Consider the following 15,192-nt stretch of genomic DNA (forward strand, 5'->3'; position numbering starts at 1 on the left):
TTGTTGGGTACACTTAAGTTTGTAAACCAACAAGAGACAGAGCAGTTCTGGACAAAGTTGTGAGTCAAGGCAATGAATTGGCTATTTCAAGATTGGACTGAGGAGTCAGTTCTGCCACTAACTGGCTGTGTAACCTTGTACAAGTGCCTTCCCTCCCTGGATTTCAGGTTCTACATTTTTAAAATGAAGAGCTTGAATTAGATCAACAAAGTGTGTGCATTAGAAGCAACAGGAGGTACATTTTTTGCAGATCTGGTTGCCCAGGTCCCCTTGTTGGAGCCTCAATAGATATGGAGTAAGGCCTAGGTGTCTGTGGTTTTAAAAAGTGACCTAGATGATTTTAATACATGCCTCCAATTGAGAAACACTGGCAATAGATGATCGTTAAGGAATTTCCAGTTGTAACATTACATGAGGAGATGTGTGTATGTGTGTGTGTGGGGGGGGATGTGCGTGCGTGTGGGGGGGGGGTGTGAGAGAGAGAGAGAGAGTGAGCCAGAGAGGACTTTCACTCTCTGGAAAACCAGCTATCTATTGTAGATAAAATTCAAAACTGGGGACCTGGGACAGTAATGTAAAATTTCTACATTTTCAATGTACAGTGTGTGTGCTAATGCATGCACACACTCAACTGCCTTTCCCAAAGAAATAACAAAATATGAAAAGAAACAGGGCAAAATAAAAACAGGGCCTTCCTGGGAGTATGAATATGGAGATATGTCAATCATAGGCCCAGCTCTCCAGAAGCTTGCGTTGTATGCCCCATCTTTTCCTAGCTTGCTAGCACTTGGAAAGGACTCCCAGAATCACTGACATTAAGGTATTAAGACTTATTGTGTTTTGGAGTGTTATTCTGCCAGGGATACTTGCATTTTGAGGAGCCTATGCCCAAGAACTACATTTTGAACAAGGGTTTCTGAGAAAATTTGGGAAATATTGTCTATCAGTAGATCAAAATCTGGTTTCTGGTTGCCTATGATGGTGTTGTTATAAGGGGGAACTAAATAATTGAGGGTCTACAATGGAAGTGGATAGCTGCTATGGGTATTAAGCATAGGACAGAGGGCCTTGAGAAGCAGTGGGGAGAGGGGCTTTGCATAAGCCCTATGTGATGCATTATTAACTCCAATGGTAGCTGGACTAGAGATAGGAGTTTAGGAAGGGTGATATGAATGTTCCAGGGTGAATTCCTAAGCATGGCCTTTAGTTAGTGGGAGAACTGAGAAGGCCTATGTATCGAAGTTCTATCCTTTTTGAAATGAATTGTTGGTGAGGCAGTATTTTGTAGCTGTTGCACTGAAAGGAAAAGCCCATCCCAGCCAAAAGGATTCACTGTTAAAACAGACCTATAGGCTCCATATTTTCCATTAGGCCCCAAATCCCCAAGGTGTGAGCTCGGGCTTGAACCAGTGCCAACAATGTGGTTTGGACATGGCTAGAAAAGCCCCAAACACCTCCCCTCCAGGGTTGGCTGTTTGTCACTGTGGCTCTGATGAGCAGTCAAGAGAAGATTCTCCCCTAGGGCCTTCTTACGTTGCACACGATAGCTGCATAGTCTCTGGATGAAGAGCGGGCTTACAGCTTTCTGTGACTGGAGGGGCAAGTTCCTGGCTCTAAAAAAGCAACCCTACTTTGTGCTTCTCTGTAGGCAGAGCCGCAGTTTCTCAGCTTCCATAATCCCCTATTTAAAATGCAGTTGCTCCGGAAGCATTCACACCTTATTAGCATCTAAAATCTCTTGAGCCGCTTTTAGATGTTCTTTGAGAGCAAAGCTCCAACTTAGGGGTTTTGTGCAGTGGTCCTTAGCATGGTCCCCAGACCAGCAGCAGCAGCAGCAGCTGGGAACTTGTTAGAAATGTAAATTCTCAGGCTCCACCCCGACCTAAAACTTTAGGGGTGAAGCCTAGTAACCTGCTCTTTAACCAAGTGCTCTAAGTCATTCTGATGCATGCTAAGGTTTGAAAAACCCGGGTATAATGGAAGGAATTTGGGCTTTGGGGCCTGACAGACCTGGGTTTGAATCTGGGCTCTACACTACTTAGGTAACCTTGGAAATGACAACAGCTAATATTTATTGAGCAATGATGTACTATTTACTAGATAATGTGCTAAGCAGTTTCAAGGGATTAGTGCGCGTGTATGTATGTGTGTGTGTGTGAGTGTGTGTGTGTGTGTGTGTGTGTGTGTGTAATCCCTGTGGAGTTATGTATTATTTTTACCCTGACTTTAGAGATGAGGAAGCTGAGGCTCTGAAGGGTTAAGTGATGGAGCTCAGCTCAGGTAGTCTGGTTTCAGAGTCTGAGCTTTTAAACTTTACTTAACTTGAGTCTCAGTTCTCTCATTTGTAAAATGGGGCCAGTATTATCCTACTTTGGAGAGTTTGGAGAAATAGAAGTAATATATTTTGGGGCCAATTCTTCATAGGTAGTCCAGCTCAGCCCTGCTCAACTGGTTCTTTTAGAAAGAACCTTTCTGTAAAATCTACGGTATAGATGGTGCTTTTCCAAAAGATGTCACCAATAGTGTAACTAGGGCAGCAGGGGAGAGTTACAGCTATAGGAAGAGCCCCAGAGGTGGCACAGAACCTGTCTCCTGCTTCCCAAGTTGCAACTTTAATCTAGGCTAGGCCCCTTCCCCCTTGCCATCCCTACCTTTCACCTAGGCCTAATGGAGCTAAGGGAAGCAGCCCTCTCCATGGAAACTCTTCCTCCGCAGTGATTCAGGTAGGCCTCAAGGGATCCCCTTACTAGAAAACTGGCTCTGTGCTGTACTCCTCCATCAGTGAGCTCTGGTGGGAACAAGATTGATGGAAAGGCCCCTCCCCAAACCGACCCCGCAAGCAGTTTGAAGATCCACACCCTGTTAGCGGAAAAGAGAGGTGACGTGGAGCCTTGGAAAAAATTCTTCTCCTTTTTTCATCTTTCTTATAGCTCCTATTTGGCCTGGGGAAAAGGTATAAGATAGATTCCTTCCTATGCTTTCTATTGAAAGGTTGCCATGGAGACCAGGCCCAGCCTCTGCCTTTGGCCAGTTGGCAGTCAACAAATAGCTCCTGGGCTGATTTCCTCGTTATTGTGGCCCTCTTCCCCAGTGACTACCCCTATCTCAATGTTGCACACAGTAGGTACACAGTTCATTCCTTCATTTAACCATTGTTAGTTGAGCATCTACAATGTGCCAGGCCCTTTTCCCAGGTTCTGGAGATTCAGAGGTGAATAACACAAATGCTTGCTGAACCAAATTAAATCGAATCAGATTGAATTTCTCAGCCTTTGGCAAGACACTGAACTAGCTCAGTTACTGAAAAGGATCCCAACTGATTTTCACAATAATTTATTTCATGAATATTTATTAAGCACTTACTCTGTACAAGGCACTATTCTAGCTGCAGAGGATACAGCAGTGTATAAGGCCTCTGCTTTAATAGAACTTACTTTCTTAAAGAAGAAGACACACAATAAGCAAGTATATAAATCAGATAATGATATTAGATGGTGACAAATGTTATGAAGGTAATGACTTTAGAAAGTGACCAATGTTGGGATGGAGCATTTCCCTAAATAGAGTGGTCAGGGAATGGTATTTGACCGGGGACCCGGAAGATGGAAAGGAACTAGCCCTGGGAAGATCTAAGGGAAGAGCATTCCAGACAAGGGAACAGTATTTGCAAAGTCTCTAAACTGAGAATAGTTTGGCTTGTTCAAGTAACTGAACAAAAGTCAGAGCGAGGTGGAAAATAGTTAAGAGAGGTAGGTAGGGGTTGTGTCAGCTGAGGTCTGCTAGGCTGAGATAGGGAGTTTGGATTTTTGTTCTCATGTTATGTGAACCCACTGGAGAGTTCCAAGCAGTATACATATATGATATGATTTGTGTTTTCATTAGAACACTCTGGCAAGCTGTATGGAAAATGGACTGGGTAAGGGAAAGTTTCTACTGGGAGACCAGTGGAGTAGAGATGGCAATGTTCCATTTAATTTTTCAAAGTTGTGACCAGACAAGTATGCAATATAAGCAACAAATTAAAAAGACTGAATATGCATGACTTGACTTTAAATTAGTGCCTTGCAAAAGTGTCAGGCTATGTTCATTATGCTGCCTCTCATCTCAGTTAACTGGGACCCTCTCAGGTTAGAGCTGAGACTAAAAAGTTCTCTCTAATTTATAACCCTTTTCCCATATGTGTGTGTGTGTGCATATGACATCTCAGTGTCTTTTCATTTAGTTCTCTAAAATTAATTCTGTCCCTCCCTAATATATATATGTTAATTCTGGCCCTTGCAAGGGAGGGACAGAATTAATTCCAAGAAGCCAAAACAGTAAAATAGTAAAATTGCAAAATTTAAAGTAATCACAGGAGTATGTTTCTGCTTGCAAGAAGAAAAACATGTTTATGAAATCTTGGATTTACAAACCAGATAAACTAAGAGATAATTATTCACAATACACAACATTCTTTTTTTTCTTTTTCTTTTTTTCTATCCCAAAACATTTGCTAACTGGTTCTTTTAAGTAGCAATTTCTCTAGTGCAGTTAAATTTTTGTTTACAGATCATGAACCAATCATTACTAATCATTAACTGTGTGACAGTGGGGCTAGAGAGCAGAGAAATTCAATTCAATTCAACAAACATTTATTGAGGTCTACTTTGTACAAATAAGGAGGTCCTAGGGGAAATACAAAGATAAATAAGGTTAATTCCTTGCCACCTGGAAGCATGAAACATTGTGAGGGAAGACATCTAGTACACAACTAGTTATAACATGAGACAGTCTAGAATAGAGGTCTGTAAAAAGTGCTATGAAACATGGAAAGAGCAATTTGCTCTGACTGGGAGAGGTGGGGAAGGCTTCATAGAAATGAATTTTCTTTCACTTATTCATTCAACAGCCTTCATTGAACACCCACTAAGTGCCAGAAACTGTGATGGATGCTGGGACTACCATGGTGAACCAGACCACAAGCAAGCCATTACAATCTACTGTGATCAGGGCTATGAGAGGGGTAGTACAGGGTGCTATGGGAGTACAGAGGAATGGCATCAAGTCTAGCCTTGGGTAGCCTTGAATAGGCTTTTTGGAGGTGTCATTTAAGCTGAGATAGAAGATGAGTATAGGTTAGCCAAGTAAGAGCTGGGGTGGGAATGGGGGACAGTGTTCTAGGCAGAGGAAGCAGCATGTGGTAAGGATTAGAGGTGTATACAGGGAGGGGAAGACAGAGACAGAGAGGATATGATGACTGAAGATAATAATTTCCTGATATTTTATTGTGTTGCCATAGTTTGAATCTGCAGCAGGAGATTTTGTACAGCTGCTCCTTAGCAATCACGTTCTTTTCCACTAGCCACTTTTAATGAATTGTCTTCGGTTAAGACAAAGAAATATCTAATAACAAATAGTGCAGTAGGCTACCACTATTCTTATATTCCTAACTAGTCCTGAGTAGGTTGGGAAAGAGAGGTGATATGACCATTCTTGGATGTTTGTTTTTTCTATGGCAGCATTGTATCAAATTAGTCATTTGGCTCCAGATAATGTCAACAGGATCCTAGAGGACAGCAACACCCACACATACACAATTTTTTTCGAGGTTTGTACCCCCAAACCAATCCTTGTGGATCTGCTAGAGGTGATTGCCTTCATTTAATAGGGGCAAAGTAGGTCCTTTTATGGGCTTTCAGAGTTAATGGAGGTCTTATCATTTGTGACATGTTGTTCCAGAGATAATAAAGACAACCGATTACTTTTATATATTTCAGAAGCACTGTGTTATAATCATTTACTACATTTTAATACTTCAAACAATCTCCACAAGTACATACTTCACTTTGTCAATTGGAAACAACGGAACTTTAAAAAAACTTCTTGTGTGTGAAATATACCATACATACAGAAAAATGCATGAAACATAAATAAACAGCTTAACATTATTTTAATGTAAACAACTGGCTAACCCCCACCCAGTCAGCCGTTGGAAATATGGATTTGGAATATGTGCGCACGTGTGTGTGTACATGCATGTGTGCACATATATGAGCATGTGTTTCTGTGTGTATGTGTCATATTTTCTTAAATGAAACATGGCTGATCACATAGTCTGACAACAATTGTTTTCATTGCTGTCAGTACTGTGCTGGAAGGTTGACGAGCATTGTCACACTTTATCCTCATAACTGCCCCATGGAGGTGAGATGAGGTTCATAGTGGTTAAGTGACTTGTTCATGTTCATCCAGCCAGACCTTACACAGACAACCCACCTGCATCCAAGAGAAAGACTGGGCCCTCTAAAAGAAGGCTAGTGGGTGAGGGGGATAAGCCAGGCTGTGGCTTAGACTTCTTATGGAGGAATAGAAGAGTTCCTGAAGGAAAGAGCTTTAAATCATAGTTATCAGAAGGGCATGACAAGCTGCTCTTGAAGGTGGGACTGGGCAGCAAAAGTTTCTAGGTAGAGCTGATCCTTGCAATATATGCAGCTTCAGATCCTACATCTACCATTTACCCGCAAGTCACTTCAATTCTCCAAAACCTCAGTTTTTTGAAGTATAGTTGATTTACAGGGTTGTGTTAATTTCTTTTGTACAGCAAAGTGACTCAGTTATACATACATACATATATATGTATTCTTTTTCATATTCTTTTCCATTGTGGTTCAGTTTTTTAAAAAATCTGTAAAATGGTAGTGTAAACTGTACCTCACATTTGCTGTGAGAATTAAATGTGACAATTGACATGAGGAACCTTTGCAAACTAGACTGTGTTACACAAATGTTAGGTGTCATTATCATCTCCTAATCCTATTTCTGTTAAGGCATTTCTAAGGACCCTTTTGATTGTGTGCAAGATGAGATTCATCCCTGCAAACTGCATAGGAACTCTTGAACATAATACACAGAGATGTATTTGTTTTCTTGAAAAAATAAGAATGCCATAAAATTGGCCTTTGTCCTAAAATGTGAGGTCACACTTTGCATGTAGAAGAGCTGTCATCATGCAGTAGGAATATATTAAGGGGTGCTTCTAGGAAGGTAGGTTGACTAAGAACAGAGTATTGTGGTTCCCCATATGACCTTTGGGATCAGGATGCTCTGGGAGGAGAAGGTAGAGGGAGCGAGCAAGCAGCCCCATCTGCCATGTTCTCTGAAGCAATAAGCAGCCTTCAGCCACCATTGCTGGGAAGTTGCCATTCCTTTTTACCTTAAGACAGTTTCCTGTTGAATAAGATCAATCTGCTATTTATCTTAAAAATACTGGGATTTTCCACTTATTTAATTCACTCTATACTTTTTTTTGAGCACCTACTATGTGTCTAGCTCTGTTCCAGGAAGTGCTGTGGACGACTGCTCTCTACGCTCAATGGCTGCACAGAAAAGGCAACAATCCATATAATCAGACTCTCAGAGCACTGTGGGTACCATTAACAGGGCAGCTGGGGTCCCAAGAAGGGGAGCATGATTGAGGCTTGATGTGATCTGGAGGACTAAGCATTCATGCAGATAGATATAGGAATAAACTCTGCTAGGTTTGTCATATCTCTGAAGAGAATTTTATTTTTTAGCTCACACCTAACTTTCTACAGGAGTATGCATGTGTACGTGCATGCCCATGCGCACACATACTTATCCCGAATTGTACAAAATCCTTGTGAACACTCACAATGTGCCAGGCACTGAACTAGGCATTGAGGGCACAATGATGACTAAGGCTGTGTCTCATTTGGCTCTCCACATCAGGCACCTCTTAAAATAGCTGGACCTCAAGTACTTTTTAGCTTGAATCTTCGCCACATGCTTCTCTTTGTCCTGGTCCCAGCCTCTTTAGAGCGGCGTTTTCTCATTTTCTTTTTCCTCATCACTTCTTTTTACCATTTTTTTCCCATCTCTTGCTTGTCTTTTTTTATTTTGAGCCTGTTGAAAAATGAATGCAAATACCTATAGCTCATCCCTGTAGACGGCCCTGAGCCGCCCCTTGCTAACTACAGTCACCCCAGAGTGTGTACTACCCTGGAGTTCCCTTCATTACTCTAGTCTGCAGCAGAAGTCTCCATCTTCATCACTGTTACCATCTAACATCCCCAGGGTGTCTACAAGTATTTCTCCCATCCCTTTTTCTTCTTCCCCTCCTTTCCTCTACCTTATTTGTTAGTTCTTCATCTCCCCACCCCCAACTCTTTAGCATCTATAAATCTTTTATTTTTCAGTGGCAGTGAGCTTTCAGACCATTCCAATCTTTTTCTCTGGGGTTTTATCTAGTCCTCTGATTTCTAGTCTATTCTCAGCCAGATATCAAACGTGATCTACCTCTGGACAGCTACAATATATACAGTGCCTATTTTCGCTGCATGAATTTCATCAGATTACATGTTAGTATGTACCTCAGCATGCCTTCAGAGATCAAGCCCACTCTTAATTATATGCACTACTTGAGGTTATCATTGGTACTGATATGCTCCGAATTCTCTTCTTTTGGCTTAGAGATGGATTTAAGAATTTCTTTTATAGCCACCTCTGTTCCTAATTCTATTTTTCTTGGGCCAGTATTAGAATGAGTTTGCATTTCTTGAGCACACATGAATTGTTGGCAAAGGGAGGGGGGTGGCCTTGTGGTTGGAAGTGGAGGCTCCTGGATGCAGCCTCTGCAATTGGGAGGAGGAGCAAACAAAGGCTCTAAATGACCACAGATAATTCACAAAATAAATGATCCACAGGCTGATAATCAAGCGGCGAATGTCCTTTAAACACTGCGGCAGGCTTCAAGCCATGATGAAGTGTTTTTTGGAGCAGCTCTTGTCGCAGCTGTGAGGCTGCTTTTCATAGAGGAGCAGAGCAGTACTGTGGACACTGGGCTGCAGAGGCCAGACTTTGAGGGATCATCAGTGGGTCTAATGCATTGTGCCCAAAGGATAGGGCACGCTTCAGACCACCAGAAAAAGCTGGTTGAGAGTCAGAAACCCAAAGGATATAGGGGTCCTCAATGTCAGTATTAACTGTAAATTGCATTTGGGGACTGGAAGGTTCAGAGATCTGGGTTCAGTCTCATCCACATAGACTTTGGGTTTGGAGTAGGTCCTTAGCACCAGAGGAATAGAATCTTAAGAAAGAAATGGGGAAGGACAGACACCCTGTTGTAGTGCCTGGACTAATATCGAAAAGTGGGAACAAGTGGGAAAAGGGAAATAAATTTTAAGAAAGTGCTGTAACAAAAGCTTTGTGTTTAGCCTTAGCATTGCCAATGGATTGTTAGTGAGGCTCCCTTAGGTCCCATCAAGTGGTGGGGCTAAGACTGCAAATACTCATGTTTTAACTGTAAGATGCATACTTTTCTTTTCTTTGAAGAGAGAATGGGTCTTAAAGTCAATGGCATCTTACAACGGCCCTTAGCAATTTTTCATTTTGATGTTTTTGAAATTTGGAAGTATCTTCCACTTGATGCCATCTTAGAGTTGCAATGTACTACCATGCCTTGCCTAAGTCAGGAAGGCTCATGATGAGGACAGAGCTGAGTTGCAGTGATTCTAGCCATGAGGGGTTGAGCTAATGAGCATTGCCATTCCTTTATGTTTTTGGACAGCTACATCCTACAGTTGGCTGGAATGGGGGTCACTGTCAAACCACACATCTACATGGTTCTTATACAGGCTAGTGTGTGAAGACACGCTGCCCGTCCTACATTGTATAGCTGATTCTTGGGAGTCAAGGGCAGTTCCTTACATTCATTCCTATTAAATTTCATTTTGTTTCATTCAGCTCATTAACCCATTTCTCACTCAGAAAACATTTAATGGGCTGGGTCCTGTGCTGGGGCTGGGATACAAAAACAGCCTCATAACTTCCATGTATTGTGGGAGGAATAGACAATAAAAAGACTGATAGATAAATGCTAAGTTAAAAGTGTGTTTATATTTTTTTTAAACAATAAGTGCTGGAGAGGGTGTGGAGAAAAGGGAACCCTCCTGCACTGTTGGTGGGAATGTAAATTGATATAGCCACTATGGAGAACAGTATGGAGGTTCCTTAAAAAACTAAAAATAGAACTACCATGTGACCCAGCAATCCCACTACTGAGCATATACCCAGGGAAAACCATAAGTCAAAAAGACATATGCACCCCAATGTTCATTGCAGCACTATTTATAGTAGCCAGCTCATGGAAGCAACCTAAATGCCCTTTGACAGATGAATGGATAAAGAAGATGTGGTACATATATACAATGGAATATTACTCAGCCATAAAAAGAAACGGAATTGAGTCATTTGTAGAGACATGGATGGACCTAGAGATTGTCATACAGAGTGAAGTAAGTCAGAAAGAGAAAAACAAATATCGTATATTAACGAATATGTGTTGAATCTGAAAAAATTGGTATAGACGATCTCATTTACAAAGCAGAAATAGAGACACAAACATAGAGAACAAACGTATGGATACGAAGGGGGAAAGGGGGGGTGCGTTGAATCAGGAAATTGGGATTGACATATATACACCACTATGTATAAAATAGATAACTAATAAGAGCCTACTGTATAGCACAGGGAACTCTACTCAGTGCTCTGTGGCGACCTAAATGGGAAGGAAATCCAAAAAAGGGGATATATGTATACATATAGCTGATTCACTTTGCTGTATGGTATAAACTAACACAACATTGTAAAGCAACTATACTCCAATAAAAATTTTTAATAAGTATGTTGAGTGTTATGTAGAAGCACATAAAAGTGGTGCCAATTCTAAGCTTCGGTTTGGGAAGGATGAGCCTAGAGTGATATATTCAGTTATCCTCTTATTAGTTGTGTGATCCTTCAGTGCCTCATTCTCTTTATCAATAAAATAAGGATAATTATATCACCCATCCGTGGAACGGTAAGAATAAAATGAGTTAATGCATGTGGAGCTTTTAGAATACTTCCTGGGGCATGGTAAGCTTTATGTAAGCGTTAAATAAATCAAGGAAGGCTCTTCAGAAGTTTGAGTTTGAGTGTTTGTGTAGTTTCTTAAAAGATGGGAAGAGTTATTTTAAAAGGGCAGGACAAAACCTTTCAGGCAGTAGGGATAGGAAGAACATGGTACATTCTGAAAACTGCAAATTTATTAGAGCAGAGTATAGACTGTATTAGCAATGACAGAGGAGGAAGTGACAGGGAGGGTGTCAAAACATGTGACTGAACCTTGTTTGCTGTGGTAATGGGTTTGAATTGGATCCTGAAGGAGGGGAAAGCTTTTGAAAAATTTTAAGTCATAATGATCCATCCTTCAACCTATGAGATAATTGCTACCCCACGTTTCAAATGATGAAGCTGATGTACTGAAAAATTAAATAACTTGCCCATAGCTATGTAGCTAGTAATAAACTGAACTTTGGAATCTAGGCTACAGAGTGTGTATGATTAACCACTATATCCTTAACCACCTCTCCAAGAATATGGGCAAAAAATCAGGTTTCAGGTGAAAAATGATGAGCTTAATTTTTTTAACGTTTTTACTGGAGTATAATTGCTTTACAATGGTGTGTTAGTTTCTGCTTTATAACAAAGTGAATCAGTTATACATATACATATATCCCCAGAGGGTGGGAGGGAGGGAGACGCAAGAGGGATGAGCTTAATTTTTGATATGTTAAGTTTCCAAAACCTGTGAGATATTCAAGTGTTTATGTCCTGTAGGCAATTGGATATACGGATGGGGAGTTTGACCAAAGAAACTGAGCTTGATAGTTAGATCTGGAAGTCAATCTTGATAGGGCATAGAGTGAAAAATTAGAAATCAAATGTGTAACCTGGGAAACCCCCAAATCTATCAGATGAGTGGGGAAAAGGAGCCCATAATGTCAACGAAGAATGAGCAGGAAGATGATTCGGAAGAAAAGCAGACAGTAGGATAACAATCAAAATATGAGAATTTCAAGAAGGAAGGTGCAGTTGACAGAGTTAAATGCTACAGGGAGGTCAAATAAGTCAAAGATATAAGATAATCATTTGGGATTATGGGACTCGTACTTCAAGTAAGATTGAGTAGACATAGTTTCCCCTATTCTGCCCACTAAATGTAACAAAAAACCCTGGAAATTTTCTATAGAACAAAAATAAGACTACAAGGTAAAAAGAAGAAGGCAGGCCAGACATAGAGGTGAATCCTCTGGGTTTACTTCGTGCTTCATATATCCCAGATTGGGTGCTGGAGAGGCCAATAACAATAGGCACAGAAAATAAAAAGGCCTAGAAAAGCTTGTTGTCTCCAGACAAAGGACCAGGAAAGGGGGAAAGTAGCAAGACAGAAAACTCCACTCAAATACCATAGAAAAATCTGGGGACCACCTCCCCACCATTGTCAGCAAAGACAAAATGGGGAGTCCAGACTTCCACCCTGGCCAGGCTATAACAAGGCACCCAACCCCACACCACACCCTGCCAGGGAAGTGTCAGAGAATGTGAATGGGAAGCTGGGATTTTCATCCTCACCAAGAGGTGACAGGACCACCCTTTCATGGTGTCAGTGAAAAATCACAAGGAGAGCTTGGACTTTCATCTCCACCTGGTGGTAATGAGGAAGCTCGCCCTCTACCTGCTGGAGTGATGTCAGAGGAAGCCTTGTGGAGAGTTGAGACTTTCAACAATGCACCCCCTGAATATCAATGGAAGCCTAATGGAGAACCTGGACTTTAATTCCGGCGTGGAAGTAATGAGGCAGCACCCACCTGTCCCACACCAGAGTGGTATCAGAGAGGGCCTGTAAAACAAAACATTTAAGTAAGATCCTGAGTCCCATAATAAAATACCCCAAATGTCTAGGCTTCACTAAGAAAAAAGACTCATCATACTAAGGACCAGGGTGATCTCCACTTGAATGACAAAAGACTATCAACAGACACCAACAACACGATGGCACAGATGTTAGAATTATCAAAAAAATTAAAAATAGACCTTTCCGACGGTGACGACCTCCCCACGAGAACATGCCTCTCGCAAAGGATCTCCTTCATCCCTCTCCAGAAGAGGAGAAGAGGAAACACAAGAAGAAGCGCCTGGTGCAGAGCCCCAATTCCTATTTCATGGATGTGAAATGCCCAGGATGCTATAAAATCACCACCGTCTTTAGCCATGCACAAACAGTAGTTTTGTGTGTTGGCTGCTCTACCGTCCTCTGCCAGCCTACAGGAGGAAAAGCAAGGCTTACAGAAGGGTGCTCCTTCAGACGGAAGCAGCACTAAAAGCCCCTGGAATCAAGATGAATGGGAAACCATCCCAATAAACACATCTTGGATAAAAAATAAATAATTAAAATAAAATAAAATAAAATAAATATTGTTAAAGAGCTTCAATGAGCAATTACAAATATGCTTGAAACAAATAAAAAAAGAGAAAGTTTCAGCAAAGAAATAGAAATTCTCAGCAAAGAAATGGAAGATATAAAGAAAAAGCAAATGGAGATTTTAGAACTTGAAAAATACAATAACCAAATTCAAAAACTCAGTGGATGGGCTCAATATCAGAACAGAGAAGGCAGAGAAAAGACTCTGTGGACTTGAAAATAGAGCAATAGAAAATACTCAATGTGAATAATAGGCTGAAAAAAAAAAGCCTCACTAACTTCCATGTCATTGGCGTTCCAGAAGAAGAGGGGAAAAAAGGGTGGGACTAAGAAAGTATTTGGAGAAAAATACAGCTGAAATTTCCTCTAATTTGGCAAAAGACACAAACCTACAGATTCAAGATGCTAAATGAACTCAAAACATCCATGCCAAGACACATCATAGTCAAACTTTTGAAAACTAAAGACAAATAAAAACAGTCTTGAAAGCAGCATTAGAAAAATGATGTTTCCTATAGGAGAAAAACAATTAGAATGATAGTGAATTTCTCATTAAGGTTGGGAGGAAATGGCACAAGATTTCTTTAAGAGCTAAAAGAAAATAACTTCTGAATCGGAACTCTATACCTAGTAAAATATCCTTTAGATATGATGGAGAAAGAAAGACATTCTCAGAGGAAGGAAACTAAGAGAATACTTGGCTGGCAGACCTATTTACCTTAAAAGAATGGCAAGGGAAGTTCTCAAAACAGAAAGGAAATTATAAAATAAGGAATCGTGAAACATCAGGAAGGAAGAAAGAACAGCCAAAAGAGCAAAAATATGGGTAAATACAATAAGCTTTCTGTTATGGACTGAGTTGTGTCTCCCCAAAATTCGTATGTTGATGTCTTAACCCACAGGACCTCAGAAAGTGACTGTATTGGAGATGGAGCCTTTAAAGAGGTGATTAACGTAAAATAAGGCCATATGGGTGGACACTGATCCAATGTGACTGGTGATCTTATAAGAAGAGGAGATTAGGACACATAAATGCACACAAAGGAAAGACCATGTGAGTACACAGCAAGACGATGGTCATCTGCAAGCTAAGCAGAGAGGCCTCAGAGGAAACCAAACCTGAAAAATGCCTTGATTTTGGACTTTTAGCCTCCGTAACTGTAAGAAAATAAATTTCTGTTGTTTAAACCACCCAGTTTATGGTATTTTGTTATGGCAACCCTAGTAAACTAATACACTTTCCTTCTCACAAGTTTATAAATTATATTTGATGGTTGAAGAAAAATGATAACACTGATGCTGTGCTCAATGTATAGAGAGGAAATATTTAAGACAATTATGTTATAAATGGAGGAGAGCAAAGGAACATAAAGGGAAGTAATGTCTCTATATTTAACTGTAACTAGAAAAAATATTGACACCAGTAGAATGTGATGTTATACATGCATAGCAGAGAACTAAGATTAATCACTAAAATGCTATACAAAGAGATAAATTAAAAACTAAACTAAAAATGTTCAAGTAACTTACAGAGAGGTAAGAAAAAAAAACAGAGAACTGAAAAACCAAATAACAGAAAACCAGATTTGTTAAAAATAAAATTGTAGGCTTAAGCCCTAACATCAATAATTACATTAAATGCAAATAGTCTAAACACATCAATTCAATGACAGAGATTGACAGAGTGAATTGAAAAAAAAAAAAACATGTTCCAACTAAATGCTGTCTACAAGAAACTCACTTCAAATATAATGATATACATAGGGTGAAAGTAAAAGTATGGAAAAAGATATACCATGAGAACATTAATAAAAAGAAAGCAGGAGTGGCTAAATTAATTTTATATAAAAGTAGACTTCAGAGCAAAGAAAATAACCAGGAACAAAGAGGAA

At 40.3% G+C, this 15,192-nt stretch overlaps 1 protein-coding gene across 1 annotated transcript; it reads left to right on the forward strand.

Moving 5' to 3' along the window:
* Positions 1 to 12,917: 12,917 nt before the first annotated feature.
* LOC133082042 (small ribosomal subunit protein eS27) lies at positions 12,918 to 13,261 on the forward strand. The gene has a single exon (XM_061178443.1). The coding sequence runs from the start codon at positions 12,945 to 12,947 to the stop codon at positions 13,197 to 13,199; it is 255 nt and encodes an 84-aa protein (XP_061034426.1). The 5' UTR covers positions 12,918 to 12,944; the 3' UTR covers positions 13,200 to 13,261.
* Positions 13,262 to 15,192: the final 1,931 nt, after the last annotated feature.

Source organism: Eubalaena glacialis, chromosome X (assembly GCF_028564815.1).
Source record: "Eubalaena glacialis isolate mEubGla1 chromosome X, mEubGla1.1.hap2.+ XY, whole genome shotgun sequence".
Lineage (NCBI taxonomy): Eukaryota > Metazoa > Chordata > Mammalia > Artiodactyla > Balaenidae > Eubalaena > Eubalaena glacialis.

Bases quoted from the DNA above. Each gene is read 5' to 3' on its own strand.
- LOC133082042 (XM_061178443.1), top strand. From the start codon at position 12,945: ATGCCTCTCGCAAAGGATCTCCTTCATCCCTCTCCAGAAGAGGAGAAG.